Below are 27,627 nucleotides of genomic sequence, written 5' to 3' on the forward strand. Positions count from 1 at the left end.
TGTTCTCTGATAGCAATCAATTGAGAGCATTCTATGTTTCATTAACAAGACATATTTGGAAAATATATTACTTTAAATCATTCCAATCATCATCTGTATCATGTGGCTGTCCTGTGCATTGTACAGAATGGACAGGTGGAAAACCTCATTATAAAGATCATTTTTCATAGTATTAACAATTCATGTGATCTCCAGCGGCTGCTGTTTTATGCAGCGTTTCTGGGAACAAAACAGGCTCATCAGTTCTTCACATCCAATGCTGCAAAAGATTAAGGTCACCTGAACTAAGATTTTTAATGTGGTGGGCATTTGATATGGTGGGATGGGGAATTGAAGCAGCCTACCTCTTGTTCCTGTCCTGTTGCCAAATTAGAATCATAGAACGTTACAGCACAGACTGAATTCACTGAGCCCAACATGCTTCTGTTAGCATTTTGAAGTAGCTATTCAGTTCATCTCACTGCCATGCTCTCTTGTACAGTCCCTGTAAAACTGCCCCTTTATATAGCCTGTGCAACACACCATAATATTTGTTTCACCTGATTTCTGTTAGCCATCTGCAACAGGCAGATACTTTTGTTTAGCAGCTCAGATTCCATACTAGTTGCTAGTCCTGTACTGGCCAGTACCAGACGCAGGTTTTACCAGAGGATTTTCCTGAGTGCAGGGATTGTGCTGTCAGGGTGTAGGCCACAGAGCAGAGACGGAGCAGCAGCCACTGAAAACTTCCTTTGGACAAAATGAATCAAATGAGACTGTGGAGAAAATTCAAGACGGTGGGTTTTAGGGCTGGGGTTGAGGAGCCTGAATGTGATTGGTTTGGTGGGCAAAAGGGGAGAAGCAACAGAAGGAAGTAATTGGATGGCATCATTATTAGTGGCAATGTCCTTTACGTGACTGATGTCCTTCCAGCTGCTGATGGACTACACGTTTCAATCCATTCTTAATTCTTGAATGCAAATAAACATAAAGCAGTTTAAAATGTATCATGACTCAACTCGATTTGCAAGCCATCATCATGTAACCGAAGGAAAAGAGAAAGTGATACTTCATGCAGAGATTATTGTGAGAATTATTATAAATTCCAGCATTGTAATCTGAATGAAGTGGATTTGCCTCCTGAATGTGAGAGTGCCAGAATTTCACAGGGAGTATGTAGTAAATCTCCAGTAGGATTAACTGAACTATTTAATTTTTCTTTGGAAATAGATAAGACTGTTAAACTGTGGAAAATCAGTGAGCGGGACAAAAGGCCAGAAGGGTACAACCTGAAGGATGAAGATGGTAGAATCAAAGACCCCTCCACAATCACAACCCTACGGGTAAGATCATTCATTGAGTTGTACACTGTGTCATAGATTATCAGTGGATCAGTGGATTAAATGTATTTTACTCCAATTGTAAGTTGAATAACTTTGATACTCAACTTCTTCCTGCTCTTCTACTCATCTTGTCCAATGTATAGTGTTCAGAGTTAAACTGTATGTGTGTAAGTAAATGATACATCCTCTCAGATGAATCTTTATGAATATGCCTAAGGTAACTCAATGGTTCACTGGTAGCACAGTGCACCTTAAGTCATCTTGTGCGTGGATTTCTCCTCTTTCATGTGTGGGGGTACTAGGATTGGTTGCAGCATTTTGACTGGAGAGCCCCAAAATGGAACTAAGTGCTTTTGTTAGACTGTGCAAGCATACAGTCACATTAAAGACTTCACAGATGCCCAGCCAAGAAACATAAGGAAGTGATGTAAAATCATAGAGTCGTGCAGCACAGAAATAGGCTCTTTGCTCCAACATGTCCATGCTGACCAGGAATTCTAAATTGAACTAGTTTCATAACTCTCTAAACCTTTCCTATTCATGTACCCGGCCAAACGTCTTTTAAATGTTGTAATCATACCTGCCTCTACCAATTCCTGTGACGGCTCATTCCATTCACACACCACCCTCTGTGTGAAAAAGTTGCACCTCAGGTCCCTTTTAAATCTTTCCCCTCTCACCTTAAACCCATGTGCTCTAGTTTTGCATTCCCCTATGCTGGGGAAAAGACCTTGGCTATTCACCTTATCTATGCCCCACATGATTCTATAAATCTCTGTAAAGTCACCCCTCAGTTTCCGACGCTCCAGGGAAAAAAATCCCAGCCTATCCAGCCTTTCCTTATAACTCAAACCCTCCTGTCCCTTGTATTTTTTTCTCTACTCTTTCAAGTTGGAATTAACACGTTAATGATTAGGATATGCACAGGGGGTGTAATGATCAAATTTTCAGGGCCCGTTCATTAAAATTTATCGATCATGTTTTCTTTAAAAAGCTGATTGAATAAGGTGCAATGTTTTACATGGTTTCTGACAATGACATGGGAATGGGAAAGTTCAAATTCTTGCTGATTTTTGGGGTCTGCAGCTCTAGAGGTGGGAGTAGATGGGGACCTTGGGTTGGGTGAAGAGTTTTTTTTTGTGGGATGGAGGGTGGGCGATTGTGGAAGGTGTCCACAGCACAGCCTAAGTCCAATCACAAGTGACAGATTACACCATCAGGATTTCCACATTCATCTGCACATGGCCAACATGCTGAAGTTACAGTCAGTTACAAAGTGGTAGTGACAGTAAACACAGTTCATTGTCACCTAGAGAATCGTGAATATATGGAATGCTCTGGCTCAGAAGGTAGTGGAGGCCAAGTCTCTGGATACTTTCAAGAAATAGATGGATAGAGCTCTTAGTGATAGTGGAATCAAGGGTTATGGGGATAAGGCAGGAACAGGATACTGATTGTGGATAATCAGCCATGATCATAATGAATGGTGGTGCTGGCTTGAAGGACCGAAGGGCCTACTCCTGTACCAATTGTCTATTGTCAACAGTCTCTCCCACTGCAAAATCTGAGCCAAAATGTTGTCACTGTTTCAAGAAGAACAGAAGAATTGCCCTGGTTAACACATATACCTCAACCAACATCACCAAAATAGGCTCAAAGGGTCAAATGTCTGACTCCTGCTCTTATTTTCTATCTTGTCTAGTTGTTCATTGCACTGTAGTTTTTGAGGATTTGATGAAACACATATACACACACTTCCATATGTAGGTACCTATATCACAAACACAAAACTGATTCAGTTCTCACAAAGGTTCTATAAATTGTAGTACTATGTAATGCAAGTCAGGCAATAACCAGACGATCACTGCATTGCAAAGGTGCTATATAATACAGCAGGTGCCACACACATAAGGCCCCAGTTTCGGTCCCTGGTCTGCATTGAATGGGTGGATCCCAATCACCTCAATTCTGAAGTGCAGGGCTTCTGGTATCTTTGGATCAATGGCCGAGGAAAGAATCTGTAGCCTCAAGCCAGGAAGATAAATAATTGACAGAAAGAAAAATTATTTTATATCAGAAAGTTTGGGAAAGGGCCCATAAACACTGGACTTGATGATACTTATACTCTTGGGGAAGCATTCACTGCATATGTGCAGCTACAGTTCATAGGCACGATGGTGCCATTGTGGAAGTATCCAGTCACCCGAGCTAATTAATCTGGGTATTACATAAAACAAAGAACTGTGGATGCTGGAGTTCTGAAATGAAAGCAGAAATTCCTGGAGAAACTCAACAGGTCTGGCAGCCTCTGTGAGAAGAAAGCAGAGTTAACATTTTAAGTCCAGCAACTCTTCAGAACTGATAGCAGTTGGAAAAAGTAGTGTTATGGTGAACATGGGTTTGGTGTGTTGGTGGCTATAGGTTCCCATGTGAGTCCCAGTTACGCCTGTCTCTTTGAGGGATGCATGGAACATTTCTTGTACCAGTCCTACTCGGATCCCAATCCATAGCTCTTTCTCTGGTACATCAATGACTTAATCAGTGCTGCTTCCCTCTCTCACCCAGAATTGGGAAAGTTTATCAATTTTGCTTCCACTTTCCATCTGTTCTCACCTTTAGCTACTGCATCTCTGACTCCTCCCTTTCCTTCCACGACATCTCTTTCTTTTCCTAGGTCCTAGAGCCCTTACAAACCCACCAACTCCCACCGTACCTGGACTCTACATCCTCACCCTGCTTTCCTGTAAGGACTTCAGCCCATTCTCTTTCTCCATCTTTATCATGCCACCTTCTGTATGAGGGCATCAGAAATGTCCACCTTTTTCCTAAACCAAGGCTTCTCCACTACCCTGATGTTCAGGGCCCTTAGCTGATGTCAACTCATTTCTTGTACTTCTGCCTTCATCCCTTCTGTTCCCTCCCACAACAGCAATAGTGTCTCCCTGGTCCTCACCATCCCTCCAGCCTCCAAAGCTAAAGGATTGTAAGTCACCATTTCCATCATCTGCAACAGAATGCCATGACTGGACAAATATTCCCCTCGTTTCCTTTGTCAGCCTTCTTCAGGGATCGTTCCCTTCCGGAGAGCATGGTCCACTCCTCTTCCATTTCTCATCACTACCTCACTTGTCCACAGCACCTTCCCATGCAGTCATGGGTGTGACATCTGCCCATTTACCTACTCCTTCTTCACTGTCAGAAGCCCCAGACACACCTCTCAGGTAAGGCAATGATTTACTTGCACTTCACTCAATCTAATCTACTGTATTCACTGGCGGAAGTCATATTCCAGATTTATTAATTGAATGTAAAGCTAGTATCAGGAGTAGTGACCATACCAACAATCATTGACTGGATAATTGATTGGACAAGTTAAGTGAGTGAGTAAATGTATGGCAAATAATGTATAATGTGATTAAATGTTGGATTATTCACTTCAGGAGCAAAAACAGGCAGGTAGATTATTATCAATGGATTGGAAAAGGTGGGGGCTGTGCAATGAGACCTGGGTGTCCTTGGACACCAGTTGCTGAAGATAAGCATGCAGGTGCAGCAGGCAGTGAAAAAGGCAAATGGTATGTTGGCCTTTTTTTTAGATTAGATTACTTACAGTGTGGAAACAGACCCTTCGGCCCAACAAGTCCACACCGACCCACCGAAGCGCAACCCACCCAGACTCATTCCCCTACATTTACCCCTTACCTAACACTACGGACAATTTAGCGTGGCCAATCCACCTAACCTGCACATTTTTTTTTTGGACTGTGGGAGGAAACCGGAGCACCCGGAGGAAACCCATGCAGACACGGGGAGAATGTGCAAACTCCACACAGTCAGTCGCCTGAGGCGGGAATTGAACCCGGGTCTCTGGCGCTGTGAGGCAACAGTGCTAACCACTGTGCCACCGTGCCTTCATAGCAAGAGGATTTGTGTTCAGGCGCAGTAATGACTTGCTGAGATTGTACTGGACCTTGATGAGACCACACCTGGAGTATTGTGTGCAGTTTTGGCCTCCTTATCTGAGGAAGGATATCTGGCTATGGAGGGAGTGCAATGAAGGTTTACCAGACTGATTCCTGGGATGGTAGGGCTGACTTATGAAGAGAAACTAGAAATTCACTGCAGTTTAGAAGAATGAGGGAGGATCTCATAGAAACCTGTAAAGGACAGGGTAAACTAAACGCAGGAAGCATCTTTCCAATGACTGGGAATCCAGAACCAGGTCACAGTCTAATGATACAGGAGAGTCAATTCAAGGTGAGGATAAATGTCTTCACTCTGAAAATGGTGAGCCTGTGGAATATCTCTGCCACAGAAAGCAATTGAGACCAAAACATTGAATATTTTTAAGAAGAAGGTAGATATAGTTCTTCGGGCTATGAGAATCAAGGGGAATGGGAGAAAGCAGGACCAAGATACTGAACTGGATGTTCAACCATGATCATATTGAATGGCAGAGCAGGCTCAAAGGGTCAAACAGCCCACTTCTGCACCTATTTTCCTATGTCTCTATGTTGCAAAATCCCATCCTTAAGGGAAGGAAATCTGCCATCCTTATCTGGTCTGGCCTACATGTGATTCATTCGTAATCACCTTCTGAAATGGCCAGCTCCAAGCTGCTTAGTTCAAGAGCAGTTGGGGATAGGCAACAAATGTGGATCTTGCCAGCAGTGCCCACAGGCCAAGAACAAAAAGTCAGCAATATCTTGGACAACTGCCAGCACTAAAGATTGTGCTGGTCATCAGTGTGTGTGGATCAAATTCTAGACCAAACCCAAGTTGTGCCAGCTTTTGATGATATGTAGGACTGTTTATTCCTGTATGCTTGTCTTCCAGATTGGGAAGGTGTGGCAGGTGGCGCACTGCTATTTCTAGATGTGATTTCATGCACCAGTTATTTCAGGATCTGACTGTACCAGTCAAACTGCACTTGAAAGCTACTAGTTTGAATTGGATTTGTGTTGGAGATAGACTATGTCACATTTTGCCCAATACCCCTAGCACAGACACAGAACAGCATCCACACAGAACCAACACAACAACTCAACAGATTGTGAGCATGCAGTTCTTTAATTCAGTGTTGATGGTACTTTGAAAAAGTGTGCATATGCTCCCAGGAGGCTGGGAATGTAGGATCAAGTGTGGATCATGGCTGATCATTTACCTCAAAGGTGTTTGGAATAGAAATAGTGTCTTAACTGGAGCAACCTCTTATTATCACTAGACATATTGTTCCTGCAAATGCCCTTCCACATCTGGATACCATCAGTGTTACAGGAGGATGAGTGGAACACAGATTCCTTTGTGTGGGAGTAAGGACAGAGCGATGGCTTTTCCATCTCTTGCTCTTGTGCTCGCTCTCACTCATTCACTCTCTCACTCTCACGTGCTCTCTCTCTTTTTTGCACTCTCTGTTTCTGTGGAAATCCATGCAGATAGATGTTTGTACGCAGATTCATATTACTGTCCTACGATTGGTGACATTTGAGCCTCAACCTGGATGTTCAGAAGCCCAGGGACACTTGTACGCAGTGACATCACTGTTCAACTAACTGTACATGATGATATCACTGTGCAGGCATGCAGATGATATTTTGAATTGATTTGACAGAGAGTCAACTTCATGTGCTGATACTCTTTGAGTTGATATTTACTCAGTGACCAGAGTCAGCAGTGCTATACCTAAGCTACAGCAAACCCTGTAGGTAGGAGATTGTCTTCATCCCAGAATCTGGATTCAGTGGGAGTCAACTTACATCAAATACTATCAACTGATCTGAGACAAGATTCTACAGACTATAAATAGCTTACATTTGATAAAAACCGAAAGAACTGAGGATGCTATAAATCATAAACAAAACAGGAGTTGCTAGAAATGCTCAGCAGGTCTGGCAGTATCTGTGAGGAGAAATCAATGTTAACATTTGGGTCCAGTGACCCTTCTTCTGAACTGGTGGGAGCTGGGAAAATGTTGGTTTATATGCAGGAGATCGAGTATGGGGAGGGGGTAAGGTGGAAATGATAGGTAGTGCTTACCCCCTCCTTCCACCCTATCTTCTGGCTGTAAACCGACACTGTTTTTTGTGTCTAGCTTACATTAGCTGCTGGTCTTAAATAGAGTCATGCAGCTGTACAGTGTGGATTAGAATGAGTCACAGTATGTTTTGAAATTCATTCTTGGGATGTGAGCATCACTGGGTGGGGGGAGGTTTCAGACCTTCTCCAAGTGTCACCCCAAACCTTGTGGGATGGTGCACCTTTGACGTTTCAATCCTTTAAGAGACATGAGCCTATTTATTCTGACTGGGTCATATAATAAAAGGCATGAATGTCCACAAATATGTTTAAATGGTACGCTGAAAAAGTATGGTACAGAGAAATTAAAGAGACTGGATGTTATCTTACAATAAATGATCTTTAATCCTAATGATGCACACTTATGTTTTCTCCATATCTAACTTTTTATTTTAGGGGCTGCTCCAAATTTCTTTTGCTCGCAGTTCAACTGGTCATTACTGTCTCTCATGCCTCTCTTCCCCATTTCTTCCTGAACTATTTCACATATTAATATTAAGCAGGCCTTTTAAAAATAAATGTTTGAAGCGTTCAATATGAAGGTCACAATGTATAAAATTGCCATGGAATAGCTGAAAAATACCGAAAGCTTGTAGCTGGATCTGTATGGGGTGCGCTTGGATGGAGCTTTTGCTGCTGGTGACAGCTTAGCTGGTTCCACACCGCTCACTCACTTCCTTGCCTCCATAACAAGATGACACAGTCTGTTTAACAAACAAATGAGGCCACGGCTTGCTTACTGCAGCAGAAATTGAGAGATTAAGCCTGACTCCTCCTGGGTGTAATGCTCAAGAATCTGAGATTCTCTGGCTATTCAGTTGTGACAGTCGTTTTCCTTCCACTTCTGCCAACTGTTAGCTGACTCACTAGATGAATGATTCCACCATGGGTGGAAGGCCACATTAAAAACAGTTCATTGACCATGTAGTTAAATAGCATTGCCTGATAAAAGCAGGGGAATGGATACATCCCTAGGAGAGAACATCTGTTTAAACCTAACTATTTGTTCTTTTTGGGGGGAATGCTTTTTTTTTAACAAGAAGTCAGTGGTGGGTATTGGTGGTAATGTCCCCGTGCGCCCCCCCCCCCACCTCCACCTGAGCCAGAACTCCACGTTTTCCCTCCCAAGGTGATTAGCCTGGGTTGGGACAGGCTCCAGCTCACTGCACCCACCTTGGCAGGAGGGAGGGGAAGGGAAGGGCAGACCCAATCTTCGTTCTGGGAACTTAGTGCATGTTGCAGACAGGCTGTTCTCCCCAGATGGGGATCAGAGGCGCCTACTGCTAAGGTGGGCTGTTTATTAAGGCTCTCCTTTGTTCTATGGGACTTTGTACTAGTTGCCTTGTTAAATATTGACTCTTGAGCCCTCACTCCTCACGCTCCATCAACCCCTGCACCTGTTTGCTTTGCTAACTGATGTATGCCAGATCCCTATGGCCCTTGGTCGAGCCCTTTGCCAACTTCATTGCAACTCCTGCTTATTAACACCCCATACCTCCTCGTGGATCCCATGTCAACTTAATGCCAGTGCATGGCCCTCCACCACTCTTAGATCCTCCATGCCTACTTATGAGGTTTGCACCATGGGCAGATTTCAGCAGCTACGTTAAGATAAAATAAAATGAAGATTTAAATATCTATTACATCTGTTATTTTTGAGAAGAGTATCCCATTCATGAAAGACAATTCAGACTCTTCAAGCCCCTCAACCATGTAATTCCTTATAAGAACAGACCTGTCATCACACACACCGCCCCCCCCCCCATCAAAAACAAACCTTTCATAACCTAATTGGGAAATTAGCATTATTATGTTTCCACTGGGAGAAAGAGCACTGAAAGAGGATTCAATAATGAAAAGTGTCAGAAGTAATCTGGAAGATGAGGAGGGATGCTCCGGTTCTATCACCTGTGCGGCATAAAATGTGGACAGGCTGACTTCACAAGTGAGAGTCAAGAGTTTGGTGCTGGAACAGCACAGCATGCCAGGCACATCCAAGGAGAATCAATGTTTCAGGAGTAAGCCCTTCATCAGGAATGAGGCTTGTGGGCCAGGGCTGAGAGATAAATGGCGGGGTGGGGGGGGCGGGAGCATGGGGTGGGAAGATAGCTGAGAAAGCGATAGGTGGATGATGAGGGAGAATGTCAGAGGGGGGGAGTGATGGACAGATCTGGAGGGCAGTGCCAAGTTGGAGGCTTGGGACTAGGATGCTGTGGGGGGAGGGGAAATGAGGAAGCTGTTGAAATCCACATTTATCCCGTGTGGTTGCAGGGTCTCAAGGCGGAATATGAGGTGTTCCTCCTCCCAGCGTCAGTTGGCAAAAGTTTGGCGGTGCAGGCGGCCCAGGAGGCCCAGGATCTGCATGTTCTTGACGGAGTTTGGCGGGGGGGTGGAGTTGGAGTGTTCAGCCACGGGGCAGTGGGGCTGGTGGGTGCGGGTGTCCCCGAGATGTTCACTGAAACGATCTGCAAGATTCCCTGATGTAGAGGAGACCACACTGGGTGCAACAGACGCAGTAGATGACATTGTCCCACCGCCCTGTGGCTGAACACTTCAACTTCTCCTCCCACTCTGTCAAGGACATGCAGGTCCTCCTCCACTGCCAAACTGTTGCCACCAAATGCCTGGAGGAAGAACGTCTCATATTCCACTTTGGGACTCTGTAACCACACGGGATAACTCGGCACCACCTCCGGACCTGTCCATCACTCCCCCCGACCTATCATCTTCTCCCCAACCTTCACCCACCTGTTGTTTTCTCAGCTACTTTCGCCCCCAACCCCACTCCCCTCCCAATTATCTCTAAGCCCCGGCTCATTCCTGATGAAGGGCTTATCGCTGAAACGCCAATTCTCCTGCTCCTCGGATGCTGTCTGACCTGCTCTGCTTTCCCAGCAACACACTCTCGATTCTGATCTCCAGCATCTGCAGTCCTCACTTTCACCTGCTAAATTCACGTTCGCATTTATCATTCCATTGTCACTCCTCCTCAAAATTCCCACTGCCCCATCTGAATGTCTAGGGAAAGGAGAGGTAAAGGCGAGTGCAAAAGGTGGAGCTTTGTGAAAATAAATGTGCATAGTCATTAATTCAACTTGCAACGGGGACTAATGGACACCATTAAAGGAGTATGGTTTGTAAACTACTGAAGACATAAGTGTTTACCAAAGGATTAAGCAATCTCTTAGATGGTGGCATGCCAGCAGGGGCTTCAAGGACATGTCTTTCATTATCAAAATTAATTTTGAAGACTGAACGTAGCATGGGAAAACTATTTTGGTGGTGATTTGTAATGGATGAATTTGTATAAGCAAGGCACATGGAAATGGTAAACTTAAAACATCAAACAGTAACATCTTACACTGATCCAAAATTTCACGATTTTATTCCAATGAAGTTAACAGTATTTATCCTTTGGTCAGTTGTTCGTGAACATAAGATCTTGAAGAAATGTTAGTTAGCCCAAAAAACCTTTTTAATGGATCAGCTATCTTGGCTACCTGCTCACCATGACTCTGTGTCCATTCTCCTACAGGAATTGTGTTTTGTTATTTCTTAAAGCTCTTTAGACTGTCTGCTTCATTTATTGGTTTCTTATGAACCATACCTCAGTGGGTGGCTGTGAATCAGAAGGTCATGAATTAAAGCTTGCTCCCCAGGATTGAGCACGTATTCCAGTTCACAGAAATGTTGCCTCATTTGCCCTCTCTGCTAGACATAAATGATCATGTGCCACTATTGAAGAAAAGCAGTCCCCCAGACAAGGTTAAAAAAGATCATCTGTCATTTTCATCTCACCTGCTGTTTGTGAAACCTTGTTGTGTGGCAATTGCTTGCTATATTTGCCTTCATGTTAACAGTTCAAAAATAGCTTATTTCCATACATTTTGGGATATCCTAAGGATATGATTGGTAGGAACAGAAGATACCATTTGGGACCATTTGGCCCCTCGAGCCTGCTCTGTGTCTCAGCAAGATCATTGCTGATCTTCTCCCTTGTTGCCATTTTCTTGCACTATCCCTATATCCCTTCATGTCTTTAATATCTCAAAATCTATTGAGTTCTGTCTTGAACGTGTTCGGTGACTGATCCTCCATTGCCCTCTGGGGTTCACCTCTCTCTCGAAATAAAGAAATTCCTCCAGTCCTAAATGGCTGATACCTTTTTCTGAAGCAGTTCCCATCATCCTCTGAGCCAAGAGAAATATTCTTCTTGTGTCTACTCTGTTGAGCACTGTAAGAATTTTGAAACTTTTGATGAGATTACCTCTCATTTCTTTAATCTGTAGGTAATACAGGCCCAGTCCCCTCATAGGACAATCCCACTGTTATAGAAATCAGTTTGCTGATTTCAGTGGTTTGCTGAAATCACTTCTTTTATGGCCAGTACATTCATCTCTGGGTAAGGGGACCAAAACTGCACATAGTACATCTGGATGCAATCTCACCAAAGCTGTGTAGAATTGTGGCAAAACATTGTTACTTGCAGACTCTCATTGTCTCACAATGAAGACCAATATATCATTTGCTTTCCTTATTGTTTTGCTGCACCCATATTCTGTGACTCACCAGGAAGGACACCCTTGTGCCTTTGCACATCAAATTTTGCATTATCTCGCAATTTAAAATATATTCTGCATTTGTTTTTCATACCAAAGGGGAAATCTTCATATTTTTCCACATTATATTCAGCCTGTAATGCTCTTGCCCACATACTTAATCTGTCAAAATCCCTTTGAAGTCTCTTTGTGTTCCTTTGAGGTCTATCCTCACATTGCCACTTAGTTTTACGTAATCAGCAAACTTGTAAATAGTCAATTTCACCCCCCCACCCATTCAAGTTGTTGATATAGATCATGAACAGCTGGTCCAAGCACTGACTGATCTTTGTGATGCCCCAGTAATTATAGCTCACCAACTTGAGAATTAGTTATTTATTCCTACTTCTTGTTTTCTATCATTAACCAATTTTTAGCCCAAGCCACTATTTTACCCTAAATCCCATGTGATCTAATTTTGTTAACTGCACTTTTGTGTTAGACCTTATCATTAGCTATCTAAAAAATACATCACATTCACTGGCTCCCTATTATCTATCCTGTGAGTTATATCCTCAAAAAAGGTTCCAGCAGGTTTGATCAACGTAACTCCCTTTCATAAAACCATGTTATTCTGCCTAATGTTGTGATTCCTGCTAATGTTATTCATGAACAAGTTAGATTCCAGACTCAAATCGGGCTTGAACATTTTGTTTTGGTTTTGACAAGGTAGTCTCACTGGAACACACCCTCAATGCTATAGATTCGGGTTTAACAATGAAATAAAAGTTTATTATGCAAATGAAATAAAGATAAAATAGAATAAATCAAACTAATTACCTATGATACAAATTTGACTATTTTGAAACACGTAGTAAAATTAATCCCAAAACGTTCCCTTCCTTAGAACAGTCACCAGACCTGAAATGTTAACTCTGATTTCTCTTTACAGATGCTGCCAGACCTGCTGAGCTCTTCCAGCAACTTCTGTTCTTGTTTCTGATTTACAGCATCTGCAGTTCTTTCGGTTTTTATTTAGTATCTATCCCACATAGGTATGACTTAGCTGTGGTTTCAATTCTTCATCCTGAGTATCTCAGCCACTCCGTTTGAATCATCATATAATTGAGTTTAGACTTTCAGTTTCAAATAACCTTTCAGGGCTTTAACTAAACACTCCTGGTCTGGAACTTTTGAAATCAACTCCTTACACTGAGGTGACCTCTTATAACAATCGTAACCAACCTCCCTTTTTCAGGAGCAACTGTTTTATACATCCAGCTTCAGCTAAAATCTCTGCAACCTGGCCAACATGAAACTGCAAGGCTGTTTTTCCAAGCTGTCTGGAACAAATATCAGGAAACCATGCAGGGCAGCTCCAGACTGATGGTGCTTATCTAAGTGCACAACAAGTTTTCAAAGATCAGGGTGTAGGTTTGCTCGCTGCGCTGTAGGTTTGATATCCAGACATTTCATTACCTGGCTAGGTAATATCATCAGTGGCGACCTCCAAGTGAAGCGAAGCTGTTGTCTCCTGCTTTTTGTTTATATGTTTGTCCTGGATGGAATTCCTGGGGTTTGTGGTGATGTCATTTCCTGTTCGTTTTCTGAGGGGTTGATAGATGGTATCTAGATCTATATGTTTGTTTATGGCGTTGTGGTTGGAGTGCCAGGCCTCTAGGAATTCTCTGGCATGTCTTTGCTTAGCCTGTCCCAGGATAGATGTGTTGCCCCAGTCGAAATGGTGGTTTTTTCCTCCGTGTGTAGGGCTACGAGGGAGAGAGGGTCGTGTCTTTTTGTGTCTAGCTCGTGTTTGTGTATCCTGGTGGCTAACTTTCTTCCTGTTTGTCCTACACAGTGTTTCTGGCAGTCCTTGCATGGAATTTTGTAGACAACGTTGGTTTTGTCCATGGGATGTACTGGGTCTTTTAAGTTTGTTAGTTTTTGTTTGAGAGTGTTGGTGGGTTTGTGTGCTACTAGGATTCCGAGGGGTCTTAATAGTCTGGCTGTCATTTCTGAAACTTCTTTGATGTATGGTAAGGTGGTTAGGGTTTCTGGCTGTGTTTGGTCTGCTTTTCGTGGTTTGTTCTTGAGGAATCTGCGGACTGTATTTTTTGAGTATCCTTTCTTCTTGAATATGTTGTATAGGTGGTCCTCCCCTGTTTTCCGAAATTTTCAAAGATCACACGGGAGCAAGGGATTCTCGTGAATTCTGGGATATCTGCTGACGGTGATTTGTTTTCGGGTAGCACCTGGTAAAATAACGCCAGAATCAGACATGACGGATGCCATAGAACCGGAGTAGATAGTTAATGCAGAGTTTGGTCAGATAAGGTGAGAAAGCTAGCTAGGTCTTGTGGCAAAAATTCCTTCGAGAAAACTGAATGCAACTCAGACTTAGGCAAAAATAAGTAAGATTCAGACCAAAGTATTTCTTTGGTTTCTCTGTCAGTTCCTTATGTCCCATCTTAAATTCTCCTTTCTCTGTTGTATTAGGCCCATCTTTGTCTTTGCTAATTTTTTTCCATTTTTACATATTACTGTACATAGGTTTTAGTGTTTAAAAATATTTTTCACTAGTTTACTTTCATATTCCATATTGCTTTTCTTTATTGATTTCTTGGTCACCTTTGCTGAATTCTAAACTGCTCCTAATCTTCAGGCTTACTGCTTTTTGGGCAATTTTATAAGGCTGTTCCTTTGATCAAATATAGTCTTTAGCTTGTCTTGTTAGCAATGATCCCTTTTCCTATTGAGTTTTGTGCACCTCGAAGGAAGATATATTTGTTGTACACCATGTATTAATTCCTAAAATGCTAGCCATTGCTTAGCTATCATCATGTCTTTTAATTTACGATTTTAATTTCTCAATCTGCAACAGTCAGTGCACCCTTCAAATCTTTGTAGTCTTCCTTATTTAGGTGTAAGGTCCTTATTGACTGGAATTTGCTTGTGGGTGCTCTCAAAACATTCCTCAGGAGTTGAAGTTGTGAGTGCACACTTTGGTTTTAAACATTTTGACTATAAAGTTGCTGGAAGTGCAAACTAATAACAGAAAGGCTCTGAATCTGAGCTGGGACCTGCAATGTAACTACTTAAAGGAGTTAACAGATTAAAAAAAAACATGTATCAAAGACTTAAAAGACAGTGAGAATTAGTGTGGACAAACTGATGTCAAGTGAAGAGCAGAAAGGGAAACATAGAAAGATAGGATTAAAAGAGACAGTTTTATTTGTACTTGATATTTTTAAGATCTTTTAAAAATCTTAGAGAGGTTGATTGACAGTCATTTAACAATAATTAAGTTGATAAAAGCCTTTTTTAAAATTCCTGATGGGATGCGGGTATCATTGATTAAAGCAGCATTTGTTGCGCATCCTGAGTTGCTCTTATACTGAGGAAGAGAAAGGTTTGGGCTCTATCCATTCTGTCATGATGATAGCAAGTAATGCTGATGTTTTTTTAATCATTGATACGGTTGCTAGTGTTATGTCAAGGAAATAGCCGAGACCCTTACTTTATTTTATTTTAAAGGCAACTGCCAGACTTTGTGTTCCGGATGCAGTCCAATGGTCAAACTACCAGGCTTGAAGCAAAACACTCTTTACTCATACAATATTGTTAAAATACAACAGAGAGAAGACGAATAACTTAACTCTGTTGGAAAACTTAACAGAACAACAGGTTATTTAATTACTGAACAGCAACTGTTCCAGTGCAGTAACATTGCATAAACACACTCATGGTAAACGCAAATTCAGTAAAATACATTGTCTTGTGCAACTTTAGCAGCAGGAAGTGAACCCCAGCTTTTGCCTGTAGCACAGGGAGACAGAGAGATGAAGCAGCTTTCACAACCCCAACAGTTACTGAACGATAAACTTAAAAACCCTACTTCTGTGGGAATTTGACCCCCACCTATTGAACCTGCTTCTATTGTTCCAGCTTTTTAAAAAAAACCAAGACCTCAAGCTGTTGACTTTATTAGCTTGAAGCAGACCCACCCCAATTCCAAGAAGATCAGATTTAACCTGGTGTGGAGTCTTCTCCCCATTAGCAACTCTGCTGGAGCTGTCCTTGTGGTTGCATGAGGGGTGATTCTGTAATCAAATAGGAACCAGGACAGTTTGGTATTGAGTGAAACTGTAGCTGTTTCTTTAAGCTTGCTTACAAAGTTTGGACTATTCTTTCTGCCAGACCATGGGACAGTGGATAGTATGGAGCTGTCCTTATAGGCCAAATGTCACTTGACTTTAGGAAATGCTCAAATTCCCTGCTAGTAAATGATGGCCTGTTTTCTGTGACCAACACTTCTGGGAGTCCAAGAATTGCAAAAGATGCTTGCAGCTTTTCTATTGACGACCCATTTGAAGAATGAACTCTATGCACATCCCACCACTTTGCGTGGGTATCCATAATGACTAAGAATATTAAGCCCATGAAAGAGTTCACATAGTTAACATTTAACTTAATCCAAGGTTTACCTTGCCATTCCCACGAATGTGGGTGAACTGCTGAAAGTAATCTTTATCGTTGTTGGCACTCTGAGCACTGCCCCACCAACGTAGCTGTCTGCAACCAATTCTGGATACCAGACAAAAATTCTTGCCAGTTTCACCATTTTGCACCCCCTGGATGACTCTGGTGGAGGAATTCAGTCAGTATCTGGCTGTGACCTCAGTTTGAGACAATCATTCTTGCTCCCTGTAATGAAATGCCGTCCTCTACAGTGATTTGGCCTTGCCGCGACCAGAAAGGTATCAATTTCAGTTGTGATGGCCTTTCTCTTGCCCCATTACCACCAGCTGTTTTAATTTTGTCAGGATGGGATATTGTCAGCGGTGACCGGAAGGTGTCCAGAAAGTTTAAAACCAGCATGCGCTCTTCCAGTAGCAGTACTACCAGTGGTGTACCTGCCAGTGGGAGGAGGCTCAAGGCATCCGCATTTGCTATTTAGCCTCCCAGACAGTGTTCCAATTTGTAATTGTACACACATAGAATGAGAGTTCACCACTGAGTTCGACCTGAAGCTATGGGCAGCATGGCCTTGTCCTCTTTGAGTTTGTCCTTTGTTACTATTACAAGCTTAATGTCTGTAAGTGTAGTGGTGGAACTTTCTCACATTAAAGATGACCGCCAAACTTTCCTTCCCTGGGCGTATTTGCGTTCTGCACCAGCCAAAGTTGGAGAAGTATATACTATTTGGCGTACCTCTCCATTGGACCATTTGTGAACCAATACTACCTTGGGAGGCACCACATGTCAGCACCACATCTCACTTGAGATCCTAGTGTGCCAACACCTTAGGTCATAGCTGTTTTTTCACTTCCCTAAAGTCTGCGTCTTGGCTACAAGACTATTTCCAAGGCTACCTCTTTTTCAATAGGAGATGTAAGGGTACTAAAATGGAGGCCAGGTTATGTATGAGCTTTCTGTAATATTTCACCAATCCAAGGAAAGACCTAAACTCCAGTACAGGCATGGGAACCGGGCTACCTTTGATTGCCCTCACTTTTATCTTCCAACAGGTGTAACCCGGTCTTGTCGACTCTTGTAGCCCAAGTAGGACAATTGCGTGTCTGGAGTACACATTTTTCTCTTCTAAAGCACACAGCCGCCTTGGAGGAAAGTCTAGGGACTGTGTCCAAGTTCTCCAAGTACTCTTTATTGGTCTTCCCTGTTATTAGTACATCGTCCCGATAAATGCCAATTCGGGGCAGACCTTGTAAAATGTTCTCCATCGTCTGCTGAAAAATGGCACAGACTGATGAGAACCCAAATGGCAGTCTGGTATATTGGTACAATCCTTTCTTGGTATTAATTGCAGCATACTTGTGGGAATCCTCATCTAACCAGAATTGCAAGTACGCATGGCTTATGTCCAGCTTTCTGAAGGACCGCTCCCCCCACCCCACCGTCAGCTTTGCATATTAGACCTCTATGCGAGGGACTGGTTTGATGATTCCTTTGCTTTTCAGCCTCATGATGTCTGCCTTTACTTTTGCCCACAAGGCAAGTGACATTGGGTGGACCTTGCAGAATCATGGAATTGCTTCCTGGTGCAAGGTGGTCTTGGCTCCTTTGATAGTCCTTAGACCTTCCTGAAAAGCTTCAGCTACTTAAGTTGGACTTAACTCAGCCAGCCATTTTCTCATTTAAAATTGTTGAGCTAGTTAAGGTGAATCTTTCTCAACAACTTCACCCTATCAGGCTTGGACCCGAGCCTTGTACTGCAATTAGTGGTCACTAAACCAGCTGCCTTTCATATGAGACCGGAACCAAAGTTGTAACCTTTATCTGTTAAGGTTCCTTGGTACAGGTTCTCAGTCTAGCCAAGGTCTTACAGAAATGTAAAGGTTAGAGTCCAGAGGGAATTTTGTTAAAGACTGCTTCTGCGATCACAGATACAGCCACACCAGTATTTTCGTCCGTAGAAGTGGGTGACCATTTAACCAGTCGTTTATTTTGATTTGTTCTGATTTGGACATCGCTAAGCAATTTAACTGTTCCAAGCCAGATGCAAGTGGGCTTTCCAGGGTATGCACCCTCCTGAATATCGGCCTCTGAGTTCTTTTACTCAATTCAGGCTTAGTAGGACTATTTTGCTGTCTCGGGTCTGCGCACTGGCAGCAACTACAATGGCTTGCCGGTCCAGATCCTGAAGGAAGCGTTAACCGTTTGGCCGAGGCTTGGCTTTGATTGGGGGTTTTGCTGTGGGCTGACCTAGAGTCTCTCTGTTCATATGTCCTGAGTGAGGCTATGCAATTGCCTTCACTCGGGTGGTGTGTCCCCCAAGTTCAGTCGGCCTGACAAGGGTGTTTGCTTCCTGTGACTCAAGTGCTCCGCTTGCCACATTAGTGCCTGTTTGAATGCCAGTTGGGTTTCAGCTATTAGGCACTTTTGCATGGTTACTTCATTAATCCCACATACCAAACGGTGTTTCACGTCTCATTAAGGGTTAATCCAAAGTTACTTGCCTCTGCCAGTTGCCTTAACGGTGGCACAGTGGTTATCACTGCTGCTTCACAGCGCCAGAGACCCGGGTTCAATTCCCACCTCAGGCAACTGTCGGTGTGGAGTTTGCACATTCTCCCCGTGTCTGCGTGGGTTTCCTCTGGGTGCTCCGGTTTCCTCCCACAGTCCAAAAATGTGCACGTCAGGTGAATTGGCCATGCTAAATTACCCATAGTGTTAGGTGAAGGGGTAAATGTAGGGGAATGGGTCTGGGTGGGTTGCTCTTTGGAGGGTCGATATGGACTTGTTGGGCCGAAGGGCCTGTTTCCACACTGTAAGTAATCTAATCTTAACGTGGTCAAAAATCCCAACATGGATTCCCCTGGTTCTCAAACTGCCAAGTAACACCGATAGCATCTCAGAATTAGAGAAGGCTCAGGGTCATAATGTTCCTTAACTAAATTCTTCAACTCTTGAAAGGTTTTAGAATCTGATGCCTCAGGAAATGTTAGACTCCTAATAAGCAAAAAAAATTGTGAGTCCACAAACTATCAGGAGAATTACTCATTGCTTTTCACCTGCCCTAGTAAAAATGCATTTGTTCTACGTCCTGGACCCAGTCTTTGACTGCAGGATCGAAGGATTCAAGCTTCAAACAATGGCACGATAGCAGAAATGTTTACCTCAACTCAAAGACAACTGTTTGATGGAATTCATTCAGGAGCATTTTTTTTCTCTCTCATCGCCACTGAAATAACTCCACAGAGACCGGTATCCTGTCACCAAGTCACACGTGCATAATACTTGACGCTGGTCTGGCTTCCTTAGAGCAGTTAGAGTGAGCAGAATCTCTGACACCGACACCCCTGTTTATATCTGTCAGCCAGGGCTTTCTGATTGGACCAGGCTAGCAGCCCCAGTCAGGGAACTCATGAGGTCCACATGGATGATCTTGTTACAGTCACTACATACTCGTTTAACAGAAACTTTAACTTGTTTATCTTTAAATGGGTGAACAGCGCTTCTAAAAACAGTAGGCCTTTTAAGCCAATGTGCAATTTAATTGTGTAATTTGAAACCTTGTATTATTCCAGCTCCCTCCAAGTGACATAGTGCTTTGATCTTTACTCGCTAAGATGCCTCCCACATTTAAACAGCCGGTCACCACAGGCGAGTAGCAAATGAGGTACTCCAGAAAACGATAACTGCATCTATATGTCAGATAGAGGTAGGAAAAAGAGCCAAGATAAGGAAACCAAAAGCCAGCTGAAACTAGAGGAAAGGGGAAGTTACTAAGTTGGTCATTATATCTATGACCTACAACTCTCTGAGATCACTGTGTTCCTCAACCCGAGGCTCTTGAATGCTCTGGCTTTAATCAGATGTTGATGAATCAGTGAAGGAAAGAAAATAAAATGGAGCTCATACCGTCTTGCAAGCTCTGAGGGGTGTCTGTCGAGAGTTTCAAGAAATGAGATATTTTTAGTACAATTCTGGCTTTTTTTTATGGAAGTGATAATAAATGCAGGAAGAAAGACAGCACAGGAATTGTGTATGAATATTAAAAGTGTATGCAAGAATATCAAAAGCATCATCAGTGGAGTATACAAATAATTTATGTGAGCTGCTTTCAAACTTAGAATATCATGCTCTTTTTGATTGCCACAGTTCTCCTTTAAACCCCATGGTATACACCAGCCCACTGATCTGGATGAGGGTCGTGGCCCTTTCATAAGTCAGACTGTTACTGAAACATAATGTAAATAATCCCTTGGAGAAAAATGACTGAATAATTGTGGACATTGCACATATCCCTGCTTCCTACATTTTATCTTATCCTAACCTAATTTGATATACTTCAGTTAGTGTAATGTCAAATTTGAAGCATTTCAAAGGGGCTTCCCACTTTGTATATGGCACTGCTGTGTCAGCCCAGATTATTATGTTCAGGTCTCTGGAGAGAGACCTGAATACACAGACTTCGGAGTCAAAGGAAAGAACACTAATCACTCAGCAAATACAGACACCCTTGATACCATAACACAGTCCAAACAGCAGGATGTGATGTGATCATTGAAAATTTACAAAAATTCTTACAGGGTGTGACAGCATGGATGTCAATAAGATGTTTCCACTGGCTGGAAAGTCTGAAACATAATCTCAGGATAAGGACTGAGATGAGGAAACATTTCTTCACTTAGGTGGTAGTGAATCATTGGAATTCTCTGTCCAAGTGGGCTTTGGAAGCTCAGTTTTCAGGTTCAAGATGGAAATAAATAGATTTCTGGACATCAGTGACATCAAGTGATATGGAGATGGAGCAGGAAAGTAGCATTGGGGTAGATGATAAGCCATGATCTAATTGAATGCTGAAAGCAGTTCTGATGGTCTGAATGGCCTATTGCTGTTCCTATAAGAACATAAGAGATAGCAGGAGTTGATCATATAACTATTGAGTCTGCTTCACCATTCATTGATGGCTAATCTTGGGCTTCAACTGTGCTCCCTATATCCCTCAATATCACCAAGTAGCTGACTCCCTGTCAACTCCATTGAATATATTCAATGATGGAGCATTCTGGAGAACTCTAAAGAATTACACAATCCTTTGTATGGATAAGTGCCCTTATTTCAATTCTCAATGATCAGCCCCTTATCTTGAGTCTGTGGCCCACATTCTAGATTCAGGAGAAACTACCTTTCATTGTCTACCTTGTCAAGCCCCTTCAGAATCTGGAAGTTTCAGCGAGATCGTCCTTCACTCTACTAAATTTCATCAAGTTTTTTTGTTCAGTCTGTCATCATAGGATAACCCCCTCATCCCTGGGACCAAACGAGTGAATCATTGTTATACAGCCTCGAGAGCATGTTATGGAGCCCAATACTGTACACAGTACTCCTAAATGTGATTTCACTAGAGCCCTGTACGATTGTGACAGGAGGTCTTGTGGCATACTGGGTATGCCAGAAACACTGGTTTCAATCCCACATGGGACTTGATAGACCGGGAAGGTGTATCATAACTAGCCAAGTTAGGTTAATTATCAATCTGAAAATGCTTCTGATATTCTGTGATGAGCAAGAGAGTTTCCTAGTAAACTAGAACCATTTCATGCAACAGCCTCCCTCTGTTCAAAGATTATAGGCACTGGGCCTTATCATGAGCACAGTCATCTGTATTCTGAGGGAATGCCACACATAATTCTAGCAAACTACTTTATTCCTGTAGTCCAATCCCATTGCAATAAAGACAATACCCAATTTGTCTTGGCCACTTACTGTAGCTAGTTGTGCCTGCAATACTGTCCAAATGCACGCATCAGTAAGTTTTATACCTGTTTTTAAAAAAAAATCCAACTTTTTAGCTTGAATATCTTGAGAGAACAGAACGCTGTTTCAGCTCTAAGTCTCTCATCAGATACCATTTATCATTCTGCTTCTGGCAGTGCAGCATAACCAGGACTGCAACTTCGTGATTTCTGTGTTTAACTGTGGTCAATCTTTAATAAGTGAACATTGCTGTTTGATTTATTTCTCAATATTCATGAGTGGTAATAACTCACCATTATATTGCCATAAAATGCTCAAGTCATGAATAAACTAGTTGGCCTGAATGGTGTTTGTCCATGCCGTAGATTTTATTTATTCTAGAAAGAGTTCAAGCTTGCCATTTGAAGGGTATTGATATTTTTATTAATATCTCCTATCCCATAGCACGATGTAATTTGCTAGAAGGGATTTCCTTTAACTATTTCTCTTATTCCACCACCATCCTGTCAACTGAAGGGCCTGTACTGCGCTCTTATGTTCTATGTTCTATGTAAATGGAGGGTAGGCCATTTCTTTCTCTCTGGTACAATTCCACTGCATCTTGTAATTCCTTAGCAGAACAATAATTTCTCTCTACTTTAACTTTGTGATAGAGAAGTAAATCTCAAAGGTGCTCCACTGAATTCTGAGTAACCAAATCATAGAGTCATACAGCACAGAAATAGACCATTTGCTCCAACTTGTCCATGACAACCCGGCTTCCAAACCTGACCTAGTTCCATTTACCTACATTTGGCTCATATCTCTCTAAATTTTTCCTATTCATGTACCGGTCCAAATGTTTTTAAAATATTGTAATTGTATTCGTCTCTACCACTTCTTCTGGCAGTCCGTTCCATATATTCACCATCCTCTGTGGAAAAGGTTACCCCTCAGGTTCCTTTCAAATCTTTATCCTCTCACCCTTAAACCTATGCCCTCTACTGCGGACTCCCCCACCCCGGGGAAAAGACTATGTCTGTTTACCCCGTCCATGCCCCTCATGACTTTATAAACCTCTATAAGGTCACCATTCAGCCTCCGACACTCCAGGAAAAAAGTCCCAGCCTATCCAGCTTCTCCTACTAACTCAAACCCTCCAGTCTCAGTAACATCCTTGTAAATATTTTATGCACCCTTTCCAGTTTAATAATATCCTTCCTATCACAGGGCAACAAGAATTTTGTGCAGTACTCCAGAAGTGGCCTCACCAGTGTCTTGTACAACTGCAACATGATGTCCCAACTCCTATACTCAATGCTGTGACCAGTGAAGGCAAGCATGCTAGATGCTGCCTTTACCACCCTGTTTTCCTGTCATGCCACCTTCAAGGAACTACGTACCTGCACCACTAGGTCTGAATTCTCCAAGCTCCACAGACAGTACCTTTCAAGCTCTCAGCCACCACTTGAGAAGATCAAGGGCAGCAGATACATGGGAACAGCATCACCTGCAAGCGACTCATCATTCGCTTTTGGAAATGTATCGCCATTCCTTCAGTGTCACTGGTTCAAAACTGCTTCCCTCACATCTTTGAACCTGCACTATATGGGCTGTAGCAGTTCAAGAAGACAGCTCACAATCACCTTCTCAAGGGCAACAGAGGTGGGCCAGTCAGCAGCATACTTAATCAATAAATGAATTTTAAAAAACACAAAACTCACCAGGAATGAGTTTAAAATGTAAGCATCTGTCAGTGAGGAAGTTGTTTGAGAGACACGTTGCTGTACAGGGTAATGAGCGACTGATGTGCAATAGTGTGAATTAGTCCTGTCAGACATCAGAATGCCAGGGTACAGTTCTACCACAGGTTTCCAAGACCATATACAAAGAAACACTGGGCTTTATTTCTGGAGGGATGGAATTGAATTGGAACATTATGCTATACTTGTATCGAACTTTAGTGAAACCACACTTATTACAGTATTACTGGTTCTATAATGTGTTTGAAGCCCTAGACGGATGAGGAGAAGGTTTTGATGGATGCTACCAGAAATGTGTGGGTGTACATATCAAGAAAAGATTCACAGGTTGGGTCTCTCTCTTTTTTTGGGGGGGTGGAGGGGGTGTGAAAGGCGGAGGGGGGTGACCTAATAAATATCTTTAAATAGGAAAGGTTTATACTAGAGAGGAGAGTGATTTTTGTAGGGAAGAACACAACCAAGAGATAGTAACCAAGAGATCTATTTGAAAATTCATAAGAAATCTCTTCATCCAAAGACTATTAAGCAATTGTTACTATGTACTACAGTGGGTAAAAGCAGATTCTGGAAATCTGATACGAATACAGAGAATGCTAGAGAAACTCAGCAGGTCTGTGGCGAGAGAAACAAAGTTAACCTTTTCAGTCTGGTATGGCTTTTCTTTAGAACTAAAGAAGAATCATTGGACTTGAAATGTTAACTCTTTTTCTCTTCATAGGTGCTGGCAGACCTGCCGAATTTCTCCAGCATTTTTTTTGTTTAATACAGATGTATTGAAGAGGAAGCTAGACAAGGATCTGTGGGAGAACGGATGTTTCTGATGGTAGGTTCAGGTGAAGAAAAATGGGAGGATGCTCAAGTGAAGAATAAGACTGAATGGGCTCAGTAACCCACTCCTGTGCTGTTTATAGGTAAAAATTTAATTCTGTCATTATTCAGCAACAGGCACCTGTCGAGTGAGACTGAGCAGGACATTCCGTACAAGCAAAGGTTCACTCAAACAAATATTGTTAATCTTCTGATGCATTTCATCAGCTGAGATGATAGGGTCACCATGACAACAATTAATGGAGCATTTTTGAACAGTAGATTGAACTGTGCGTTCCTTCCTACTTAAGGCCTGTTGAAGAATTAAAGGCCCCGTGACCCCTGTGAGTATCATCCACTCCCTCTATTAATATGAATCCCTCCCCCCACCCACCTCTGTATGAGGTAATGGTTGTGTTGTCAATTCAACAATGAATTATTCTGACCAGCTACGTCTTCATTTCTTTTATGACTTAGTTCAAAAGGATGGGAGTCCTTCCCAACCCCCAGCCTCATAAAAGGGAAGCTTGTGATAAAATTCCTCCAGCTCGAACCCAAGATTAAATTGGGAGTGGCAGGAAATTGAAAAATCTAAAGCAGAAACAAAAGGAAAATCACAGTGTATGAAATCAGATTAACCTCCTGGTATGCTGCTGCCACTGTTTTGTAGGCCCTCCAATCAACCTTTCATCCCTTCTGTCTGTTTAAACATTTTCCACTTCAATTAGCCCTTTGTTTTCGCCTGTACGCTGCTGAAGTGCACCAGTAAGTGCTTTGCATCGCTGGTGTACTACGCTATATTAAGAGCTGAAATTAAAATTGGTGGCATTAAACTGTCAGAAAATGCCATTTGCTTGTCAAAGAGAACAGACTGGGCTGTCTCCGAATGTGTCGGCATATCTACATCCCCATCTTCTTGTCTGATCTTTGTTTTCTCCTGGGGTGGGGAATACAGCTCATAACCCCTCCCTCCCTCCCTCCCTCCCCAATACCACTCTCACATCAAGGGGAATCACAAGCGAGACAAAGCAGTCACTGTTGACAAGCCATGGGACACTTAACAGTCAAGCCCTATCTTGGTCCTCACACTATCAGAAAGTGGCCTTTCTGAATAGTAGTAAAGGGTGCAAACCATTGATGACCTTTCCTCTCCCAACCAGCTATTCTGATGTTCACTATCGCAGCACACTGTGCCCTTGGCAAGGATTAGCTTAACGTCACTGACCTGGAGTCAAGAGTCAATTGTGACTCAATGGTAGCATGCTGGGAGAAAAGATGGAGAACATGCCCTGATTTTGAACAATATTTATCCCTTGATCAACAATGCTGAATCAAGTCATAGAGATCTATTGCATGGAAACAGACCCTTCGGTCCAACTCGTCCATGCTGACCAGATATCTTAAATTAATCTAGCCCCATTTGCCAGCACTTGGCCCATATTCCTCTAAACCCTTGCTATTTGTATACCCATCTAGAAATCATTTAAACATTGTAATTGTACCATCCTTCACCACTTCCTTTGGCAGCTCATTCCGTACATGCACCACCCTTTGCATGAAAAAGTTGCCCCTTAGGTCCCTTTTAAATATTTCCACTTTCCCCCAACCCAGGGATAAGATCTTGCCTATTTACCCTATCTAAACCCCTCATGATTTCAAAAACCTCAGCCTCCAAAGCTCCAGGGAAAACAGTCCCAGCCTATTCAGCCTCTCTCTGCCTATACCTCAAACCCTCCAACCCTAGCAACATCCTTGTAAATCTTTTCTGAACCCTTTCAAGTTTCACAACATCCTTTCTATAGGAGGGAGACCAGAATTGCACATGGTATTCCAAAAGTGGCTTAATCAATGTCCTGTCCTGCTGCAATGTGACCTCCCAGCTCCTGTACTCAATGCTCTGACCAACAAAAGGAAAGCATACTAAATGCCTTCTTTACTATCCTATTTACCTGAGACTCCACTTTCAAGGAACTATGAACCTACACTCCAAGGTCTCTTTGTTCAGCAACACCTCCCAGGACCTTATTAAGTGTATAAGTCCTGCCCTGATTTGCCTTTCCAAAATGTAGCACCTCACATTTATCTGAATTAAACTCCATCTGCCACTCCTTGGCCCATCTGATCAAGATTCCGTTGTTCTCTGAGGTAACCTTCTTCGCTGTCCACCTTCAATTTTGGTGTCATCTGCAAACTTCCTAACTATACCTTCTATGTTAACATCAAATCATGTATATGAATAATGAAAAGTAGTGGACCCAGCACCAATCCTTGTGGTACTCCACTGGTCACATTCTGAAAAGCAGCTCTCCACCACCACCTGTGACCTGATCAATTCATTAATTGCTGGTTATGTGGTCTCCCTGGACCCAAAACAGCCTCCTTTATCTGCATTACAGCAGGGATGACCCTTATTTATTTCTCCCTCCCTTTCTTTCTCTCCATCTCTCTTTCTTTCTCTCTCCTTTCTCTGTCTTTCTCAATCTTTGTCTCTTCTTCTGTCAGTCTCTTCCATCCATGTCTCTTGCTCTTTCCCATCTTAATAGATGGCACCAGTCCAACTTCAGGCCAAATGTGGTGAATGTCCAGAATTCGAACAAAGTAATTATCTCTGAGAGTTGCGGGGCTGGAGGTGGTGATAGGATTGTTGAGGGATTTGAAAGAAAGAGGTGAGATCTTTAAAATTGAAGTGTTGTCAAACTGGCTGTCAGTGAGCACAGGGATGATGGCTGAATACATAGTGTAAGTTTCAATATTAGCATTATAGGATACCTGAGTAATTTGTGACCTTTACACTGAGTGCATCATTAGATATTATCTCTCAATCATTGGGAATTGTGAGGAGATGATTGTGTTTTCTTCGGAACGATGGGAATTCCAACATTTAGTTATAAGTAACACAATATACACTCGTACCTTTCT

The 27,627-nt window shown here is 42.6% G+C and overlaps 1 protein-coding gene across 5 annotated transcripts in view; it reads left to right on the forward strand.

The window, feature by feature from the left end:
• LOC122556787 (serine/threonine-protein phosphatase 2A 55 kDa regulatory subunit B beta isoform) overlaps nt 1-27,627 on the forward strand; it is a 571,983-nt gene that overhangs the window by 505,585 nt on the left and 38,771 nt on the right. For all 5 annotated transcript variants that reach the window (XM_043703958.2, XM_087995470.1, XM_043703960.2 and 2 more), the window contains one exon: nt 1,210-1,322. In XM_043703958.2, coding sequence (XP_043559893.1) covers nt 1,210-1,322 — 113 coding nt within the window. The remainder of the gene's footprint in view (nt 1-1,209; nt 1,323-27,627) is intronic.

The sequence above is a fragment of the Chiloscyllium plagiosum genome, unplaced genomic scaffold, assembly GCF_037043375.1.
Source record: "Chiloscyllium plagiosum isolate Xiang-an unplaced genomic scaffold, Cpla_swu_hap1 HiC_scaffold_16, whole genome shotgun sequence".
Classification (NCBI taxonomy): domain Eukaryota; kingdom Metazoa; phylum Chordata; class Chondrichthyes; order Orectolobiformes; family Hemiscylliidae; genus Chiloscyllium; species Chiloscyllium plagiosum.